This window comes from Molothrus ater, chromosome 5, assembly GCF_012460135.2.
Source record: "Molothrus ater isolate BHLD 08-10-18 breed brown headed cowbird chromosome 5, BPBGC_Mater_1.1, whole genome shotgun sequence".
Taxonomy (NCBI): Eukaryota; Metazoa; Chordata; class Aves; order Passeriformes; family Icteridae; genus Molothrus; species Molothrus ater.
Window position 1 is genome coordinate 37,305,587 of NC_050482.2, and position 23,084 is coordinate 37,328,670.

At 36.9% G+C, this 23,084-nt stretch overlaps 1 protein-coding gene across 2 annotated transcripts in view; it reads right to left on the reverse strand.

Moving 5' to 3' along the window:
• The window catches only part of NAP1L1 (nucleosome assembly protein 1 like 1), a 28,380-nt gene that overhangs the window by 2,902 nt on the left and 2,394 nt on the right, over positions 1-23,084 (reverse strand). The window contains exons 2-14 of one of the 2 annotated variants that reach the window (XM_036400366.2): positions 11,895-11,929; positions 11,087-11,175; positions 9,892-9,994; positions 8,695-8,836; positions 8,153-8,233; positions 7,793-7,921; positions 7,224-7,295; positions 6,458-6,597; positions 4,578-4,723; positions 4,472-4,491; positions 3,214-3,336; positions 2,084-2,116; positions 1,606-1,656 (exon numbers count right to left, since the gene is read on the reverse strand). In XM_036400366.2, coding sequence (XP_036256259.1) covers positions 1,606-1,656; positions 2,084-2,116; positions 3,214-3,336; positions 4,472-4,491; positions 4,578-4,723; positions 6,458-6,597; positions 7,224-7,295; positions 7,793-7,921; positions 8,153-8,233; positions 8,695-8,836; positions 9,892-9,994; positions 11,087-11,175; positions 11,895-11,911 — 1,146 coding nt within the window. In that variant the 5' untranslated portion in view covers positions 11,912-11,929. The remainder of the gene's footprint in view (positions 1-1,605; positions 1,657-2,083; positions 2,117-3,213; positions 3,337-4,471; positions 4,492-4,577; positions 4,724-6,457; positions 6,598-7,223; positions 7,296-7,792; positions 7,922-8,152; positions 8,234-8,694; positions 8,837-9,891; positions 9,995-11,086; positions 11,176-11,894; positions 11,930-23,084) is intronic. The other variant, XM_036400367.2, reaches the window with a different exon arrangement.

Below are 23,084 nucleotides of genomic sequence, written 5' to 3' on the forward strand. Positions count from 1 at the left end.
TGCAACACTACTGTCATTGGATGCAGCAATATCCACACTGCATTTATTTTGGCTTTGTTGGCACATCAGGATACAGTCCAGAATAAAAACCTCTTCAGAACTAAGTGTGGTGAAGTACTCTAAAAGACACTGTAACTGGAAAAAGGAGAAGAGTGAGGTGCAGTAACAAACAAAGAAGCTCAGAAGAAGCATGCAGGCCCTCTTCACAGTTTGAGACAAAATAAACTTCCTATGGGTGGTAACAAGAGCATGGCCTTATGCCAGAAGACACTGTACAGCAATGCAATGAAATGCCAAATCACAGTTCCTAATGCTCTGGAAGCATCTTTTGCAATAAATTCTAGTTAAAAAATTCTAACATGGAAAACTTCTTCTGTTCGTGAAACAGCCATTAATATGTCACAGTAATATGGGAATTCAAGAAAGTTTTCAGGAGGGGCAGAGTTCAGTTGCAGGTTTTACTCCACCACCTTCCTTGGTCTGGATAGCTATTCTAGGAGCAGAGTGCCTCAATAAATTCAGCTGGCTTACAGCCTGAGATCAGCTGGTACACCACTATAGCACCACTACTATCTCTAGCCTTTGAGCAGCTCTCTGAGCCTAGCCTAGCCCTTTCTCAGTTCTGTTTCACTGAGAAAAGCAATCTGAAATGGTGGAATTAAGTCCAACTTGCAGCTGTCTCATTTGGATTTCAAAACTTTCTTGACAGGAACCAATTTGAATACACTATAGCAGATCAAACATCACCAAGATGGCTGTACATTTTGATCACAAGTTTGTACCCTGCCTTTCTATGTACAATGCTAAGATTAATGTAATTTTCTCAACAGTACTTCGATAGCAGCTCAAGCCATTCCTACTGAAAAAACACTCATTTGAAATGACAAACCCTTTTAACAGCAGGCATTTTGGAGCACTTCACAGACTTCATGACTGCAACTTTCACCTACCACATTCAGATGCTTTCAGGTGGCCAGAGGTACCTTTCTCTCAGCTATCAAAAGCTATGAATTGAGTGGCTCACAATTGTTTTTCCAGCCTGATTAGTGATTTTTCCCTTCTCATGGAATAAGAAAGCTTCCAGTTGGCTCTTGGCTGTTCACATTTTAGGACTTGGCTGTAGATGCATTGCTGAACCTTGACTTCTGCTACCTCAAACAATGAAAGATTTGCCATTTACCTAACACGAAAGAGCGTATTTTGTATTCTGCTGGGAAAACCTGTGCCAGAGCCAGCTTGTAGCAAGTCCCCAAAAACTGAAGCTGGATGACACAATTCTCTCCATGTCCTTACAACCATTTTGCAATGTTTATTAGGCAGCAAATTGGTGCAAGACAAGTTTATAGAAAACCAAGCCTGACTAACCTCAATGCTCAAAGCCAAAAGTTACTTTTACAAAATGACTCCTGGAGAAAGAACTTTTACAAAATTTCTCTACCAATTCTACTCTGTCAGAATTAGGCCCAAAACAGCCTCAAAAGCAAACATGCTCACCCATAGGAACTATTGGTTAAATACTTAATCTAAAATCAAGATTCAACATACATAAAATTTTAAATGTCTCTATGCATACACAAACTTTAAACATTCATTTTAATTCCTTACTTTTGGTTCATAATCAGGATCATTTTCTTCATCTGCTTCTTCTTCTCCCTCCTGAAAAAAAACACTTAATATTTCTCTAGCTTATCCACATTCAGCTTCTGGAGCCATTTTCATGAAAATTAAGATTAAATTGTAGTCAGAAATACATCCATTACCACTTTATGTTATACATATTGTATTACTTTATCCTCCATAATGTGCATCTTTTGACATCAGTGGCAGCTTAATTTTTAAGATACCTTGAAGGTTGCCTTAGCTTGGTTTGGGGTTTTTTTGTTGTTGTTGTCTTGCTGGTTGTTTGTGTTGTTTTTTGGGTTTTTTAAATTATCTTCATCTGAGATCCACCAAACAGTATGTTCTATCTTATTTCAGAGGTAATTCTTAGTGTCCACAGCAGTCAAAAACTAAAGGAACACTTATTCTAGATAACAAACTACAACACGTAAACTATTTGAATCAGGGGCATCTGTCATCTTACCTCATCATCTGCCTCTTCACCTTCTTCATCATACTAGAAAAGAAAATAAATAGTTTTGATAATATCATAAATGCAGCCATCTATAGCTCAAGTAGATGCCAGAGACCACTCCATATTGTGATCTTAAGAGAATCATACAATGGTTTGGGGTGGACAGGGCTTTGAGGGTCATCTAGCTCTAACCACCTTGCCATGGGCAGGGAAACCTTCCACTAGACCAGGTTGCTCAGAGTCTCATCCAACCTAATCTAAATCTAGTCTCTTTTAATTTGAACCAAGAAGCTCCTGTGTCTGTCAGATTTAAAAACACTTTTTGCATCAGCATGAGCAATGTTCAACTCCCCCTGGTGAGCTCTGGCAGAGCAGACCGTCCCCGTTCCGTGCAGCCCGGGAGGAGGTGATTACCCTGCGGTACCACTGGGGGACAGCAGGGGACAGCGGAGCCCAAAGCAGCCCGTCCTGTCAGTACCTCCCTCCTCCACAGCCCCAGCCAAGCCTTTGCAACAAGGGCCAACAGTTTAGATTCTAAACATTAAAGACAGCACATATCTAAGCCATCTTAACAGTCAAACTGTCCTTGTTTAGCCGAGGCAGCCACAGAAAAAATGTTTTACACCTGTATGAAGTTCTGAGGCTTCATGTTTTGACAATTTCAAGCTTAGCTCTTTTAAAACACTTAAGCTTTTGCAGAACTTGCTTTGATTATTTTGGCATGCTTTGAATGTGTTTATCTAGCTTTTTTTTTTAAAAGAGAGTACTTTTGAAAGGATGAGACTTGAAAACTTCATAGCCCAATGTCACTGTAAGCACAAAGAACAGGCTTAGCAGCTAGAAAAAGTCTCATTTGTTCTCTGGCAGCTCATTACAGTTCCACAAAATATTGGGTACACTTCTCTAGGAATGCCTTAAATACAAAATGCTACTATGACATCCTCTAGATGATCAGCTTCTACCACTGCTTTTGCCACGACTTCAAAGAAGAATTATTTTTATGGGGCTCTTCCTGAACAATCTAGGAAGCTCTGCTGCAACTAACATCCCATTCTAAAGATACCAATGTAAGAAATTACCCAAGCATGAAACAGCATTATTTCAAGGATTTTAGTGCTCTGAATGAATATTATACTTACATCATCATCATCATCTTCAATAGCCTCTCCAGTGAAGTACAGTACTGACCGGGGCACTATACGTTCACGCAAGAAGTGACCTATTTCAAAGTCTGCAGCAAGGATTGCCTCGGAATCATCATCCTGCATAAAACAATATTATTTCCTAAACTATAAGATGGTAACTCCTTTTGACACATACACACAAGTTACATGGTTTTGATGTGGTCAGATTTGCACAGATCCCATTACTGATTTTTTTGTTCCAGGAGCTGCTTTAGAGAACTGAACCTGAGGAGCCAAGTTTTACACTCTGAACAGCCACCTACATTATACAGGGAGGAGCTGCTGCTTCAGAAAGCCTAATTATATACCATTCTGGAGTTTCTTTTATTCCAAGTATAAGGATTATTTAGTATCTCCCATAGACTTTCAGTTCATATGCACAATACTATTAAATAAGTGAACAATAGCCAGGTGAGCCTATCACAATAAAGATTTTACAATCTACTTCTGATTCCTACAGTGCATCCCCTTGATTCCCATTAGACAAAGCCAGTACTGAAGCACTTGGACACTTATAAATGCTCTCTGATCCAATATGAGACTTTCACTCCTCTTGTTTTCAAACTAAGTGTTCTGCTGTCTCCCATCTGAGCAATTATTTTTTGTTTTTCTAAATGTTATGAACATACAGCTTTTGGTGTCCATGCCAACTAGAGTTCTAACAGCATGCCTCTGGAAGCTTTAATTTCACATTTCTCACTCAAACTGCATAATATATTCCCTACTGTTAAATATTTTTGGTAGTTTTTCTCGTTACAAAAACGATGGGTTATTACCATACTGAGCACACAGAAAAGCAGGCTCTTGCAGTTTTCTGTTTTATTACTTTCAAGAGTTAACAGCTTGAGAAGTCTTTAACAGAATAAAACATAAACTGGCTACATTCAGCCATTAGATAAAATCATCCAAAGAACACCTGAAGAGAGAGACTTACACCACCCATTAGATCAAAGACTAATAACGTAGATCACTACATTTCTACAACTGTTAACAACCCACAAGGTAGCTTTCAGGAAGCATAAGCTATTAAAGTTGACTAAACTAAACTCTACCACCCAACTCAAACATTCCTCCTGAAAAAGAAAAGTCAAATACATACTAGTCTTCGTAAGTATTCTCAGTTAAAGACAGAAGCAGTTAAAGCTGAGGCTGTTTAACAAATTTTATAATTCCATAAACACGCCATCATTATTTTTTAAATAAGCCAACTTACCAGATCTCCACTTTCAGGAACTGTAGAAAAAAAAACCAGAAGAAACAAGTGAGTGAGATACATTCTACATCGAAAGTAAATACATGTATACTAGTGTTCAGCTTACCTTCAGGAGGACTGAAGAAGTTGAAGAAAGAGTCATTGGAAACAGTTTTTGTAACCGTCCTGACTGTTCCGCGGCCCTTATGTTTTTGCTTCTTCTTAATGGTTTTCAAAGTAACATTCTTTCCTTTTTTCCAGTCTATTTGGCAACTAAAGAGTAAAAAAAAAAACCAAATTACAGGGAAAAACCCACAAACACCTGCAGCTTAATACCATTCCCCTGTTACAAGTATCTACTGAGACTATCACAACTGCAAGAATGCAGGGATGAAAGCATATTAAGCTAGTATTTATTTAGTCCTATCTTTTCATTAGTTTATCGGTTGAGAACAAGAGTAACAAGGTTAATTTTAGGATTTTTTCCATCCATTAATTTTTCCTTCTCCACTCAATCTCCGAAATGCTAATTTTCACTAGCTACCAAATAGTGCCTAGTTTTCTATCAACAACTAGTACTGCACCAATTTTAGAGCCTCCCATCCATTGTAAAGCAATATCATATTTGGGCATATTAGTAATATGCCCAAGTTCACCACACCTATCATTATAACCAGTAAGTCCTTAAAACAATGCATCAAACGAGCACATAGGTTTTGGCTGATTTTGAGTTGTTTGTGAGGGTTTTGTCGTCTTGTGTTATATTCATTTGTTTGGGTTTTGTTTTTTTCGGTTTTTTTAACTCTATCCTACTTACAGAGCAAAATCATGCCTCCAGGGTTCCCTAACAGTCAAAGCATTCTGGTGACAAGTAAATGAAAGTCACATCAGTGAAAATAACTGCATTTGCAGAAGTTCCTGGATTCGATTCTTTTACAGACTCAATGGAATTCAGTGAGTTGCTTTGGGACAAGAAGGGGCTATTCTAGCTACAAGAGAAAACAAGGACTAGGAGTTAATAATTTTTATAGAAGCAGTGGCAACTCACACCAAACTCTGTCAAGATTCATGATTTGCCAATCAGTCCAAACTGGGGAAGACAAAACAGTTTAATCAAAGCTACCCAAGCATTTAAAATTAAATCTTACAGGACTTTGGAAAATATGTTAAGTGACTGGGAAATAAAGAGGCAAAAAAGTCAGTATGAGCAACTGGAGATTAATTTAAGAGTAAAACCAACACTGACTATGCAGTCTGTAACTTAGTTGTAATCACTCAGAAGAGCAGTCAGAACACTGGAGACTTGAACACAAAAGTTACTGAACAGGCCCAAGTGTACTCATAAGAATAATTATGTACAACATAGTTTTCTCTCATCCCTCTGTTCACAAAAAAGGGAAATGTAGAGGAAAAAATTACTTAACTAATTTAAAACAGAAGATTTCACTAAGAAAGCAGCGTGACAGCTTTTTAAAAAGAGTAACCTGGAATTATGAGAACTATTTTCCATTTCTCAAATAGACAGAAATTCAAAGGTAAACATTTAATGCTTATAAAACAAAATGGACAACTGCAATATAAAAAATAAATCTGAAATAAACTCCCCAAAATGCTGCGTGTCAGAAATACAAAAATATTAATAAAAGCAATATTAATAAAACAAATTCTAGCAAAAGCTATACAGACCTACTAAAAGATACTAAAAGATTTCAATTCACCTTTTGTGACTGCAGAACAGCATTTGTAAACAAATACTGACTAGATTTTTATTTATATGCTTATATAATATATATGCTTATAAATTATGCAATACAAATACTGTGGTTTTCTATATTGTATTGAAGTTATTGGTAACAATGAAAAAACTCATATCAAACCTAGCTGTTCCCAAGTTACTAGGGGAAGTATCTTTTCCAGCACCTCCCCAGGATGCTGTAAAACTCTACAGCTGGATAATGCTAAGGGCAAAGCTGCTATATTGCCTTAATGGTATCTATTAGCACTTACCCTGTACAACCCATGATTTCTGGTCCGTCAAAGGAAAAGGGATCAGAATCATCTGGCTCTGACCTCATTCTATACGTCTTTGTCAACACTTCATTTGTGAAGTAGTCATTTGGTTCAAAATGAAATTCTAATGTGAAACTCTTAAAAAAAAGAATTGCAGAACAGTAACTTTAGTTATTTACAAACACCTTTAAATTCTTAACACCTAAATCCAAGCACTACACATGCAATAGAATACACCTTTCTCCAATACATGCATAACTTATTCTAGAATTTTTGCCACCCAAGTTGTACAAAGATCTTCAAATCTTTTCATTCACTTGATCTTGCACTTTCTAGTTATTATACTGCTTGCAGTAATGACGTATCTCCCAGCACACAGATTTCCTGCTACTAATGTACAGGGAGAATTTCTAAATTTAAAAATATTATAACTTAGAAAACTGTCTGATTTCTGCCAGGGAAATATATGAAATTACAGCAGTTACAGAAAAAGTACCCAAAGGTATCAAAATTCAATGGTGAAACCTAAGTTATCAGCTGTTAAGGCAAATCTCATCAGAAGCTGAAGGCTAAATTCAGTATACACCCATTCACAGGGTGATGCAAGATTAGCACTAGACCTTGTACTGCTTTCTCAGAAGCAGCAGCTGTATATTTTCTCATGATTTCCACAAGACAATTGGCTATCACAGACCATGTTGCTAAAATACAAATAATTCTTAAGATAACATAAAAGTAATCTTGTTTAATAAGTCAAACTAACCATAGGTTGTCCAACTTCTGAAAATTTCACTTTTATATCTTTTAAGTATTTCAGGATAGGTTCATCATGTTCCTGTAGAGAAAACACAGTGTATTTAATTTTCATAACATTCAATTACACACAGATTTAAGGCCTCACAGAGATAAAAAGCCATGTTTAGAACAAGTTTGACTTAGGAAAAAAACCTTGTTACAACACTGAAATACTTCCATGAACGTGACCAGCAGATGGCAACAATGGCTGTTACAGAGTCCCCAGTACAGTACACAACCAAAACCCACACTAACACCACGTACAATTTTTAGACATGTCTAATACACTTTTAACACACACTTCTATAAGCACCAAAAATTCATTAGTATCATAGAATAGGTTCAAGAAATAAAACAGCAGGGAGGTATTTCAGTGCTCTGTACTCTCACTTGAAAAGTTACCAGAGATGACATCCAAGTAACAGTTCCATTATTGCTCTCCAACAGACATATAAAGTATCAAAGTGTTACTGCTTTCTTAAAGATACTTGGATTAATCACCAATGCAACTTTAAACAAAGCTAGACCACTGCCTACCTGAACCATATCACTGAGCAAGTCCACATTCTTGAATACTGTCAGCCAAAACTCAGGGATTCCTTTAGGGTCTTCTTTTTCTTCATCTTTTTTTTCTTCTTCAAGCTTAGCTTTCTCTTTCATTTCATCCTTAAGAAAATAAAAATATTGGGTTTCCTTAATTTTAAGAGGTTCATCATAAGGTTCATCAGTTCTTTGTTGATACCAGTGTCATGTGGATGTTTAAGCAACCATTAAGAATTAGCATCATTAATAGCAAGTAATCATTACAAACGTGGTTTTTTTTTAAATTTCAGCTTAATGAATCTTGTTTCATGCTAAAGCTTGAGATTACTGATGAGAATTGATTAAGATACTCACTGAAATTTCTTCGTCAGCATCTGCTTTCCATTCACATTCTTCTTCTGTAGGTTCATAAATGGCATTGATGATTTCACTTCGCTGGAAGATTAAACCAAGAATATTTTCTAATTTCCTAGTCATTGCAATAAGCAATGCCCTAACCAATAAATTCGTAATCCTAAATTACACAATTAGTAATACATTAACTATCTACCTTTTCTTCTGGCTCTAGAAGATTGATACAGCAGTTAGGAGGTTTACAACACACTAAAATAAACACCAAAGTCCCAGAAAAGTTACAGTATCATCTGACATTTGCTCAATTAAAATGAGGTTTGATATACTGAAGTCATTTTGGTAACTATGGAACAGACTTAACTTTTCACTCTCTCAATCTTAGCTGATATTCACTTGGACAGCAAAATTTTATCAATTGAATTGAAGGGGCACATATGAGACCAAAGTCATTTGGAACATGAGTAAGTGTTCTGGTTTTTATAACCCCTTGCTGTATTTTAGATGGAAGCTTTAAAGTACAAATCAGAGTAGCACTAAAGTACCTTGTCAAATAAGGGCTGATAGAGAGCAGCATACTTTCTTTCCAGCTCATGAACTTCCTCATAGAACTTTGCTTCTATCTGTGCACACTGAACTTGAAGATTCTTGAGAGCATTCACACGTCTTTTAACAACTTTAGGCAAGCTGAAAAATTCAGTGACAGAACTGTTACCAACGCTGCATTTTTAAGCACATATTGATCTCTCCTTAACCAGACCCCTTGCAAGTTAACCAACTTGTACCACAACACATTTTACACTCTGTTTTAAGCTTTAGAAAGTTTAAATCAAAGCTGCAACCACTTTCACCAATGACATTGAAATCCTTAGCACAAGCTCTTAAACTAAGGCTCAACCACAGTTAGAACCAGAGTATTCCAAGCACCTGGGTAAACCATGAGAGAAATTTGTGCAATAAATCTTCCTTCTAAAAACAAGTTCTACATTATTAATTAAGTAACAAAGTAAAATCATAGTATTGAGTACAACTAAGAAAGGTCTCACCATTGATTTGTTTGGTTATATGAAAAAGTTCAAGACAGTTGTTATTATTTGCTTAGAAATTTAATCTTCAAAATTTGCTGCTTTGTTTCACTGAGTGCAGCAGCTAATAGCACTGTCTTTAAACACGCTGTCTGACCCAAAGTGAGCCAGAACTGGTTTGCTAAATGAGCCACTGTACTACAAATGTGCAAAAGGAAAGCAATTACTGCATGCCTCACAAATGCAGATCAACTACAGAAAATTTTGGCAAGAATTAATAGCAAGTTTTGATACTGAGAAAACCACATGAAGTAGTGCTAATAACATTGCTGTAATCAGCTAACGCTTACAGTCTAAGCATAAAATTACTATGCTAGAGACACCAGGCCTCCAAGCATCTGACCATAGTTTAAATAACTGATGTTTCATGATCAAGGCAAAGCCACAAAAGAGATTCCAAGGATCAGGAAAGTATCCTAAGAAGTGTGCCATACTGTAACTGCAGAGGAAAACATCAGCCACTAAATGCTAAATATTAGGATTCTTCATGAAACTTCAAATAAACTCTTCAATTCTGAGATGCATTATGAACAGACTATATTAGTTTTTCTGCTATCTGAGCAGCGCAGTGGTTTATGACCATAAACCATAGACAACACTGTTCAGAAAACAAAAGAATCATTTTAACACTCTGTTCATACTAAACCAATGCTGTACCTTTCTACATATCCTGCAGATGTTCCTACCAGACCATCAAGTCTTTCCTGAAGGGCTGCAAGAATCTGAGGATTTTGCATCATCTGCACAGTCAACTGCCGAGCTGAATTAAAAAAGAAGATTAAGTAAGCACAAAGTGCATCTCTTAGACCAATCTGGAAAGAAAGAATTGTGCATAAAATAAAGAAAATTAGACAAGCAAGAATTACAGATGCAGAAGAACTGTTTAAAACTGTGTGAAGTCTCCCTAATACCAAAATACGTTTCTGATTTATAAAATCTGATTTCTGTCCAGGATTTCTAGAGTATAATTTCCCCTCTGATTCTCACCTAAAATAGCTGGGAAACCACTCAAAATACACATTTTTCATCTCTAGGCTCCTGTGGGACACCTGGAGTACTTACCATTTAATTACTGTATGCCATTTAATTACTTCAGCTAATGAGTGTTCCCCAAAATTTTGCCATCCAGTTTTGAAAACGCTTCTTTCAATACATTAGCGAACTATAACATCTTGAGCAAAATGTTCATTTTTAATGTTATTCTGCTCAGGCAGACTTGAAACATGGCACTATCAGCAGTCCAAGTAATTTTATTGCAGAGATTATTAGTTATTTCTCTTTTGGCTAATTGCTCTTTAGAGTCCATCTGTGCCCCCACAAAGCATGAGTAAGACTGTTCAGCACTGACAAAACTAGTATTTTGATATGTGCTTATGTTATTTGTTGAGGGGGGAATTAATAAAAGGATTTATTAATTTCAAGAGTGGTAACAACAAGCATGATTTGTTCTCTTCGCTGTCAATTCAGCAGCAAATTATTAGCAACTAATCAAAAGTAAGAGATACATACACACACAATTTTTTTATACTCAAAACTTCACGTGTGTGAATTTTTTTAATAATCCTGTTACATATCCACAATAATCCTGTCTTTTCCAATTATACAGGTGGGCTGGCACTGCCTGAACCTGGTATGACTACAAAACATGATTACTAAACATGACTACAATGAGTAACTGCAAACAATTAATAAAAATCACTTAATTTGAAAGAAAAAGTCCTTGCTTCAGAACTTAAACACAATTGTCCATCTGAAATTGTTTTACCACTTCCTATTTTTTTTTGCAGTAAAAACTTTTTAACACACTAACTAGAAAGCACATATGTTTAGAAACTCTTGCTTTCAACATTACCTTTGCTGTTGGCATCTTCACCAGTTTCTTCTTCTTCTACTTCTTCAACATCCTCCATATCCTGCTGATCAAGTTCAGACTGTTCTTTGCTATTAGAAATATTCAATAACAAGAAGTTAATTGAATCAAGTAGTTAATTTTATAATATACTCTAAGGAATTTAAAGAGCTTAAACTAGAGGTTATGTGGGTAGGAACAAACTGTTGCATCTTTTGACCTTTGACAAGCAAGTCTTAATAGACAAACAAAACCAATTTTGTCCTCACAGAAGTTTCACATTTGACAATCCCAGAACAGTTTACAGAATTAGCAACTTTCCAGAACAACAAAGTTTCTTTCTTAAAAAACTCCTTCATCTCCTGCTCTTTTCAACCAGTCAAAGCCTCCTTCTGCTCCACATATCTTCCTTAAGATGTGCAGGCCTTGAGAACTGTGGGTAGGATCACCTACATTATACTTCAAATGCCACAAAATAGGAGCACTCAAAGTATAGAAAGAACCCTACGTGGAGTGAAACAATAGGAATCGGCAATATTATCTGGTTTTACCCTCCAGAATTCCAACTAACATAGGAAGTTGACTCATGCCTTCTTCCACTTTCTTATTTACTTACAATTAAGATCACAAATCCATTTATCATGAGCAACATAAGCTTTTCTCCCACATGCTATAAACCTCAGGTCTTGTCACAGTGCTCAAGGTCAGTATCTAGACCCTGCCTATCCAGTATCTGGAGAGCCCAGCCATGTCAAGTACAGCACAGGACACACTCAGAGCTGCAGTAAAATCATTGACAGATTTTACTTACTTGTCTACGTCTGCCATTCTGCTAGATTTCAAACACTAGGGAAAAAAAAAGAAAAAGAACACATAAGAACAGAAGCACTAGATTTCAGTTATAAACCCTATGGCCACATGCCATAATACTAAAAGAAACAAAATCATGTCAGCTTTATGAAACATGATAAATATATATTATAGTCTGAAGTGTGGCACATCTCCCTTGCACATTTTGAGCTGTCAGTCTTTAAAACATACAGAAACTTTGAAAATCTTCATTCTGGTTTAGAACCTATAGATCCACTCACATAAACTGAAGCACCAAATACTAGCAAAACGCCATGTTGAGTTTTGGACTGTAGGACTGTTCTAATATCACTGACTGAAAATTAGTCCTAAGTATAAACTGGAATATAACCTGAGAAAAACTGAAGCAAAAAGGGTGCTGGGAACTGTTTAATCATTTCTAGCATGTGATTGCAGACAGAACATATTTACAGCTAAAACAATTTGAGAATGAAGATGCCTTTTTGTGGCTTCACTTTTAATCCCAACTTTACAAAACCAATCCAAGTAATTCCTCAGAATAGCCACAATATTGCAACATTTTACACACACACAAAAAAAATGATGCCAGGTGCCAGGCTAAATTATTTAACATGACTAATTCCCATGCTCAGAATGATCACAATTTTCTTAAATATCTTAGTGAAATCATAAACATATTCCATACACAGTAACCAGAAGCATTTAATATTGAGACTATTGCAAATCTTGCATACCATCAAGAACCTATGTTCTCAAATATATTATAAAACAAGTAACATTTTCTACCAGCAAAACAGTACTTGGGAGTATATTCTCCAAAAAGATGTTTTAGGTAACTTGAAGTCTAACACAACACTATGCACAAGAAAACACAAGAAAAGGAGTTGGTAATAACTCCTGTTATTACCAACTGCCAGTAATTCAGGAGGCTCCAACTACCAGGAATAATTTGCTGGCCCAGAAAGCAAGGAAACGAATGCTTTAGAGTCTCCATTTTACCTGCTCTCCAGTAAGCTAAACAAATTGAAATTTCCTTCAGGAATTTCAACTCCCTACAATACATTCAAATGGGAATTTTAGCAGTGCTGCATGGATGTGTTCCAGAAAAAGAGAAAACTGCATTTGATCTGTCCGAAGTGTAACACAAAAACACAATCCCAGTAAGATCAGGATATTAACAGTCAGTGTGAAGAAACATCTTAGAATCTTCAGAAATAAACTCCCACATTTTATGTAAATATAATCTAAATATAGTTTTTCTGGTGTCATAAATACTTCCCAAGAATTACATGGAAAGAAGGTATTTGATGTCCTCCTCATTTAGGACCACAATTTCATAGTGCCAAATAAAGATCTAGAATGTAATAAAAAAGATTCAATTCCCTAATATGCAGAAAAACTAGAGAACCAAAGCCATCTATTTCAGAAAAATAATACAGTATTTGCTAATAAATAGGATGGCAGCACTGCTATAAACCAAAGAACATCTAACAATTCAGTAAGAGGAATTACAGCAATATTCTTGACTCATTTTATTCAGATCACATTTGCTTGTCCTGTGATTTCAGTTTTACCCATGTAACAATCCCCTACAACAATTCAAAAGACTCTCCTTTGAATATCATTCTCAAAGATAGCATACACTGAAGACCTACAGAAACAACATACTACAATTACAACTCTCACATACAGGTCCCTTTTTTACTTGAGCAATGTAACAATTAGCATTATTTTTGATGTACACAATATTGCATCCATGAAAAATATACTACTTTTTCCTTACACACTTCCTCTTAACTTGTTTTTAATGCAGGACCATTTCAAGAAGACTGATAGTATTGCTGTGCAAAAGAGCACAAGATAGATGCACAGCTCACCTGCCTCCCATACATTTCTCTGCAAATCTAACACAGTGATGTTCCTTGCAGAGACCAGCAATTCCTTTCTCTGTTCTCCCTATCAAAAAACGCTTTAATTTCCATAAAACAGGAGGTAGTTCTTTCAACAAATATGTGACCAATGGTAGCACAGACCCTGTGGTCTCTCCAAGTCAATGAGCTAGATGAAACAGCAGCTGAAACACATTAGACGTTTTCTGAAAGAGACCAACTTCCACAGTTCATTTAAACATTTTTTCCCAAATTAAGACAAGACTGGCTATGAACAAATGATGCCTAAGAAATTTTAAGAAGCATCCATCCCACCTCCAACAAGGGCCATTAGCCAATACCTTGGAAAAAAGCAATGACATGGTAAGAATTCTCCCAGAAACACTTATAGCTTTCAATTATGTTCAGAAAAAACACACTGGATCAGAAGTGCAGGTATTTGACAATGTCATAACAAATTTTTATTTCAGAAACTAGTCCTCATTTTCCCCAGAACCAGCAGGTAAACTGATATCACTCAAGTTTCTCAGTTGCAATATTCAGCTCAGAGATCAGTTTAAAGATTTTTGTACACCATGTAACTGTAGCAGAGGAAGTTTCACCAGCAGTCTCCTGTTACTGAATTCCTCACTGGGCCCTTGTTTTCAGCTCTGAACAACTACTTGTCATCACAAACTTTCATCCATCCTTTCACTGTTCATCCTCTTTCCAAGATCATTTCTGACCATGCTAAAGGCATTCATCTTGCTACAGCACCCTGTGGGACTCCAGCATGTGCCTCTCTCTCCTCATTGCAATGGGCAGTTATCACCCTCTGCTTCCTGACTCTTAAAACAATCCCTGCAAGCACTGTATGGTTGTAAACTATGGCCCAGTTTACTCAAAGAGTTTGAATAACATTCTTCAAAGATTTTTTTGAAATTAAAATAGACTGTATCAAGCAGCTGTCAGCTTCAGAGCCTCCCTCTAGTGCGTTTCTCTCTCTCTCATCCAATTTTTCCTATTCTCCTTGCAGCAGTCTTTTTCATGTCCCATCCTTTAATCTTCCCTCCATTTTTTACACAACTCAGTATCAGAATGTACACAGTTGCAAGAGTTCTTCTGCAAACTGAGAAGATACTAGTGTCTGTCATGACAATTATCTGCCAGCTCTAGACAACTGTTCTTGAGTAAGGAGACTACAAGGCACTGCCAAGAAAACTATGCTGGCAGACATTTAGGCTAATCTGTGCAACCCACTAGCATGGAAGAGATGTAGCTGCACCACATTTTGTTTACTGTCATTTACTTAACCATAAGTTTCTCTGCAAACACAGCTCAACTGGCTAAAAAAAAACCCAAACAGAAACAAAAACACTGCAAAAAAGCACTGAGAAAACACATTCCTTAAGAGCAAACAACCTCCACTATCTCAGAGCAATGCCCAGCTCAAGGTCCTGGTCTAGTCTTCAGAGTTTCAAATACACTACATACCACAATCAACAGCATTCTAATAAATTGCTGCAGTATTTATTTTGCAGGATCTCCCCAGCAATAAATATTTAAATATAGAACTCCCATCAGTCCACTTTCCATAAGACACAGCTGTCCTTCCCAGTTCATTCATAGGTGCATTTACTTTCATAAACAGCAGCTACACCTTGGCATGCGAGCAACATAACCACTAGCATCACTCCCTGAAGTAGTGCCAGGGAGATATCAGTTCACCAGTTGTCAATGCATGATTATAACAAACCTGGATACAGCTGGTGTATTACTTCAAGCCTCAGTGTCTAGGTAACTGTTTTGGACTAAGATACTGCTTAGAATATAGGCCTCCTGACTGCATGAAGAGGCTTATGAGCACAGGTAAAGGGTAGTCTACACCCCTGTATAAAGCCAGCATTCAAAAAACCTTAAAAATATACATCTTAGTAAAATAATTTATTTCCCTCTTACTTGAACAGCTACAGCCACTAACTGTTTGAATGCAGTAGATTGCATTATCGTCAAATAGAGAGGCACCCACTGGCTTTACTTACAATGTTTTGCTGCTCATTGTAAAAATATGCAGAAGAAAAGCAACAGTTATCTTTTCAGGGCTTGAAAGAGAATGTGTAGGAAGTTCATGCTACAAAAAGAAAGCAAAAGTACAGAAAAGCAAGCTACAGTGCAAGTTTCCTATAGGTTTAAATTTAAAACCTCTTTCATACAGGTACCTTAAGCCTGCCTGCCATCACAAGAAAGCTTTATCAAAATCGAAAGGTTGGAAGACTTAATCCAGCACTACTTACCCACTGTTTTGAGTGTATACTCCAGAATTACTAAAAATTAGCAACATTCCCCTAAAATTTAAAACTTATCAAAACTGTGTGACAATTTGCTATTTTCAATAGGCTTAAAGGACACAATCTTGTTAAACTGTCATGCTTTTCAAGAAATGGAGTTTGATACAAGCAGAATGTTCATGTGTTCATCCTCAAGTAAGTCATGAGTGAGCTTTCAGTTTTTAAGGTTTTTTGTTTCTTCACTGAGTGATTTTGCATAAGTGAAGATAGAAATACAAACTCCAAGTGTTCAGTGCTTCCTAATCTTTCCTTTATCCACACAGAAACTAACCTGAATTTGCACAGAGGCACCAGCCATGTTACAGCTAGGACACAGGCTTTGGTGAGAAGCCTTTTCTTGTTCAGATCAGCTTTACATGTCCCAAGTAAGCACACCACTATTGGATTACCAGGACATCCGCTCGCCCTCAGGAAGGCAGGTCACAGCGATGTGAGCTGCAAGTCAGCTGAGGCAGCAAGACATTCCTGAGACACGGCTCCTCCAGCAAAACAATGGCATTTTTGCACAAGCCCCAGGGCTGGCAGGCTGACAACACATCTCAGCTGTTCAGCAGCTCTGAGCATACCACACCACAAACAGAATTCATACCCTCCCCTTTCAGGAAACACCTCTTCCCCTTCTCTAGACAAATTGCTCACACAGGAGGACAGCTAGTTGTACTAAAAAAAATCATCAGGATTAAGTCTGGTAAACTATTTGCACTGTGTGCAGAAACCAAAGGTGCCAGACAAATGACATCATACCAGTCAAGTTCAACTCTCACTAAAGACTGGGAAACTCAAGAGCAATACATTCACTAGAAGTTACTTCTAACTGATGTTCTTGCCTAGAATTCCAGGACTTTAAATTCTTAACTTGTAAGATTTCTCCTTACATCATCATCAATAAATACAGGAAACAAAAATTAAAATATTGTAGAGATCAATTAGAAAACAGTCTTTGACTGCACATGGCCAAAACAATTGTCTGGGGTATTTTGCTCAAAATCTTTAACAGAAGTTTGTAACTTTAAAGAGCTCAGATGCTCTGCATAGTGATCTTAAAAGTCTTTTCCAACCTAAACAATTCTGTGAGAACTGAGTGACTGTATAAAAAGTGCACAGTACATGGTATAGAGTTTCACACTTCAAATGTCTTGGGACTACAACCCAAAAAATGCATCACTCATTCCAAAACTGTTAGTAGAAGCTATGGTAGCAATCATGGGGTAGGGAAGTCATTATGAGAGAGATCATACAGTTCAATAGTAACTAGGAGAAAATTAAGCTCTTCTTCAAAAAGAAGCAATGGAATAATACATCAGGTTAAAAATGTCATTTTAAAAGGGAATAAAGCAGAAGACCGAGTGTTTCCTTTATACCTGTGAGATCAAATTCATGCATCCATTACCACTAGCATGAAAACTGGTCATGAAACAAAGGGATATTGTATCTATTACTATCCTGAGGGGAGACCTATCACTCCCTGCTACAACCCAAAAGCAGGCTCTAGCTGCGTGGGGAGTGGTCTCTTCTCCCAGGTTAACAAGCAACAGGATGAGAGGAAATGGCCTCAAGTTATGCCGGGGCGTGTTTAGATGAGATATTAGGAAAACTTTCTTCACTGAAAAGGTTGTCAGGCATTGAAACAAGCAGTCTAGGGAAGTGGTGCAATCACCACCACTGGGAGTGCTCAAAAGATGTGTTGATGTGGCACTTGGGGACACGGTTAAGCAGTGAACACAGCAGGGCTGGGTTAACAGCTGGACTCAATCTTAGAGGGGAGGCCTTTTTCAACCTAAACAATTCCATGTTTCTATGATCAACACAGCAGATAAACACGGTAAACAGATAAACATGTTATCATTCATCTCAAGGAAAAAATATGCCTTCTTAGGAAAGCTCAAGGTCCAAAAAAGAAAATCAATCTCAATCAAATGAGCAGAGTAGTGCAGTGCTAGATCATCAACATATCACATCTGTGTAATGAAAGACTATCAGCCACTGAACTCTCCAGAGACAATTCCTTTATTAGTGCCACAAAGTTATTCTGTTAACAAAATATTTTTAACTGTTAATGTAGGAACAAAAATTGACAAAATTTATTTAAGTTTGCAAATCTAGAAGAGATAATTAAAACTGTCTGCCCAAATAAAAGCACAGAACACAGGAGTATGATCTAATAAAGAATACTAATATAAAAGCTACTAAGTTCTGCATAAAGAGACTAAGGAGCTAAAGGTCAGTGGAAGCAAGGAACCCAGGTGCCTCAATACAGTAACAAGAAGGTGACACTGGACTCTTGCAGTAACTCAAATCCTTTCATTTTGACACAACTTATTGTGCTAGCACCAACTCATCCACTATGTACCATAGACATGCAGAGTTAACAGCAGAAATGCTAACTGGCGTGGAGATGTACAGGAATCCTTAGCAGAAGCTGAAGTAAGATGTCCTGACAAAGCAGAAAAGCCCAAGAAATTCAGACAAGAAGCGGCATTTCACGAAACACACTCAGAACAACTTCTAGCTATGCACATGAGCTTAAATATCCGAGATGGGAAGCACTCATAGCATCATGTGAGAGATACATTCCTTTCATAAAGGGAACAGCCAGTTTCTCTTCTGAATGATCTTCAAGTCAGAGAAAGTAAACCTTGCTGGAAAAGTTTATTATTGTAGTTCTTCCTCAGCTATGCATAACCCTATACCCCCTTCCTTCCATCAATGTGCGAATGACAGTAAAGTCAAAAACTGTTCAAAGCATTTCTTTGTATAGTGTTAGACCTTCAGTTACACGAGTATCAGCAGGGTCAAGAGACAGGCTGACACAGGCAAGTACCTTCTATAACTCATGAAAAGGGTTAGGCAAGTTAGAAGTTACTGTGACACTGTACTGATACATCTGGCTTATGATAATGTGGCAAAATCCAGATTCTGACTGTAGAGAACAAATACACATGATAAAAACATTAGGATGCTGAACCAAGTAACACAACACAATTGAAACTGCTCTTTCCCCTTCAAGTGGTATTATTTTGCACTCCCTAATAACTCCTGAGGTAAAGGCATCAACTTCATTTGCCAATGCAACTATTTCATTAGTCCTTGCAGGCCTCTGCACAATACACATATACATGTTACAGCATGAAAACACATTTTCCACATTTCAACTTAGAAGTGCTCTACACTTGTATGAGAATGCCAGTTGATGGGAAAAAAGTAAAATTCTGCAAAACAAAGTAAAGGGATCATATATATAAGTAATAATATTACTCAGCTATTAGTAACCTCAGGATTTGTTTTCATTCATGTAATGAATGAAACACCCCACTGTAAGCCTTCCCCTGAACTAATTTTTCTATCAGGAAATGAGGATTCAATCAACAAATACTGAACTCCTCTCTCTGTAGTATTTTTACTGCATTTTAGATAGTGCTTGTTTACTCCTTCAGCAGAAAAGAGCCTGCATACCAAGAAAGAGATGTACTACCAATTACAAATTAAAATCAGGACTTAACTACATCTGTATGCTTGTCTATGCTGCTGACCTGAGCTCCGTGATCATGTTCTAAAAATAGGGTAATTAGCACACAATGTTGCCTTTGTTCCGAATGCCAAGATTCTTCAGCAGAAAATCTAACAATTTCTACGTAGAACAATCTTTCATTATTAGGTAAGTAACAAGTTTAAATCCAAACCTGGAAAAATTAACAAGGATTTTTATTTTTTTTTAAAAACAAGCTACTTACTATAGCTTTTTATGGTTTTACTTCCCATCATGGATAATGCGAAGAACTGCAGCCATCCTAGAGGGCTGAAATCAAAGTCTTTACATATAAAGAAATATTTGAAATTTCCTAAGACAGTATTTCCCAATACAGTTCATGTTGGTGCAGGTATTCAGTTTTTTAAAAAGTGGCAAAGTAATAAAAAAAAATTGTGTTTAAACAAAGTCCTTCAGGTAGCAGGGTGCACTGTAACAGCTTAATAAAAACCAAATTTGTGTGTGCCACAACATCAAACAATGGGAAAGAGCATTAACTGGCTGCCTGGATGGCCACATAATCAAACACAACCATATTGGCAATTACATTGCTATCTGCAAAACTCACACGCTGCAGCATTCAAGTTTATCCAATTTGACTTCAAAAACATCTAAGCATCCTTCTGTGAAAAGAAAGTTACAAAATACTGAAAAAAATGTACACACTTCAGAAGCGTGCTTTTTGCTAGAACATCTGATGAATGCAATTTTAAATTCATTCACTAATCAAGAAGCCACTGAAATTCCTAAATGTATTTAGCAACTTCTTTGTTAGCTTCTGTTCAGTATTTTTTCTATGGAAGCCAGGCCACTACTAGACTACCAACTTTAAAGCACAGTTTTCAACCAACAAGTTAGTGTGCACTAAAAAAAGAACACAACCACAATTTTAACACATTTTGGAGGCTATTGGGATGAGATGTTACAACTGGCAGTAGAGACCCAACAGAAGAATGCCCATGGTTATGGTTTCAGCCAGTCACTTTCAAATGAATACAGGTGCCGTTTAAAAAGCAATTGTAAACATGCAGTAGGGCTACAGAGAACTTGAACCATGGAACTTGAGCACTGTTTACAAAGTTATCTTCAGAAATACTCACTTGTGAATTTCACTCAATCTGGCCTTTGGCAACAATATGGAAGTATGTGGTACCTCCAAAACACTGAAGATAGTGGTAAAACTGTGTCATGAAGATCTCCCAGTTCAAACATAGCAAGCATGTATCTGATAAAGCCACCCTACACACGCAAGAAACAACATAAAGCACTATACCAGTTCATACTTCAACATTCAAAGATACTGCAGTATCGCGATTTAACAACTGCTTAAAAGGGTGACTCAAGTGAGGCAAAATAAATAGTATTGAAATCTAAAGTAACAAATAAAAAGAGGCAATTCTAACTACTTTAGAATTCAAAAGGTCAAAAACCTGCTACTTAAAGACATATGTAATGGCATGAAGTCCACTGAAGACTTCTACTCAACATGCAGAAATGGCAAGATCTGAAATGAATACATGGTGACTAAAACATACAATTACAAAATATGATCATCCTGCACTTCAGTAATGTATCCTTAATGAAAATACTGTATCCACTGCTCAACACTGGAGAGAGGAACTAGCTCAGTTAAGGGCCTATCAACATGAATACCTGAGCAACAGAAGCAGTTCACTTTTTTGTATTAATGGCATTTGAGTGAAGAGCAACAAGAAATGATACAAAAATACATACATTAACAAGAAGTTCAAAAATAACTGATTCAAACTTGGTTTCAATATGAACTTTTTTTTTCACGTACTCTCCCTGCATTCCTCAACTTGACTTTTCAATGTCTATCAGGTTTAACGAGGGCCTGAACTAAACCAAAACTTTCTCTTGTGGGCAAGTCATCCCACAAGAAATCTGAAAGAACTGCTTCTCTGTTCTTTGAAACACTGCATATTAAACAATACCTAAATGAAGTAGTGGATTGAATCAATCGTAGTGCAGATGATCAGAAAAGATAACATTTGTGTTTCTATTGGGGGTCTTAGAAGTCTAGGGGTTTGTCCATTCCAGATTGCAGGCACCAACTTTGTCAAACCTCATAACAAGAATCTCCAACACTTGGTTAATTCTAGTATCTCTCATGTTTTGGGTGAAGGTTTCTTCATTGCTCGTTTGTTATTTGGTAGTGGCAGTGATCTCCATTTAAGCAGATGATGCAAATTCATTTCATTTCAAAGATTCATCTTTCAGGAAGTTCATATCTTAAATTATTTATATTTTTAAGTAATTCTGGCGTATCAAAGGTAAATTAGCAAACTTTTTTAATTGACTGCAGCTGAAGACTTAATCTGCAATATGTGAAGTCTTCCTGAAAACTTAAGGTCAAAAGTTATGACTGAACGCACAAGTACATCAATAATTAGGATTTTTACTTCTGCCTTAACTTTGCTGATTCAGAAAATAATATAATCATTTAGTGTAGGAAGCCCTCAAAGCCCTCACACGTTGCTTCTAAATAGCCTAATTTTTCAGAAGGTCATCAAATGAATCCCCAAGCAACTTCTGTGATGCCTTCCAGGCATGTCTGGTTTTCTAGACAAATGCATTATGACACCAGACCTACTCTCCAGATTAACAATGTTGGGAGATGAGGAAATGCACTAACCTCTGAGCTGAGTGAGAATCAGCTAGATTGAATTAGCTTTAATTATAATCACTTTTGAATGCCAAGTAATTTACAAATGAAAACTGACCTATAAGCATTAAACCCATCATCACAACCCCTCCTTGGATTAAACACGTACTGTGAAGTTCCACTCTATTATTTACTAGCCACCTCCCTAAGGAGAAGCTCAAAGGAATGCTGTTGCTCAGAGCAGTTCAGAAGACTCCTCAGCTGTACTAAAATAAAACCAGCATTAAAAAGTCTTGTTTCTGTTTGCAAAGCTGTGTCTTCTGTGTAAATGGCTATCTGTACCTCACAGATACCAAAGCACTCCCAGCTCATGGAAAATCACAGAGCTAAAGTTGCACTGAATGCATACAGGGATGCAGAAAAACAAACAGGCATTGAAAGAACACCTGCATCTCCATTTTCTGTAACCTGTCCAATTCCTGCAGTTTCCTTTAGAATCAGATCCTTAGTTAGAGATATGCCATGTTTGCAGCTGTTTCACAAGAACCTGAATATGAACTGCATTACAACTACATTAGCAAAAAGGTGAAGATACCAGAGACATATTCATTATACCTGATGATCTACTGGAATAAACTGGCTTTCACCAAAGGATTGAACCAAAACTGAAAATAGAAGATAATTATCTTATTTCCCTCCCCTAAAATTTTTCACTATTGAAATTAATATCCTCAAGCTATTTTACTCCCTGAAGGAATACAATTTCTGCCATGATAGGTCAAGCTCTTCACGTTACCATTGC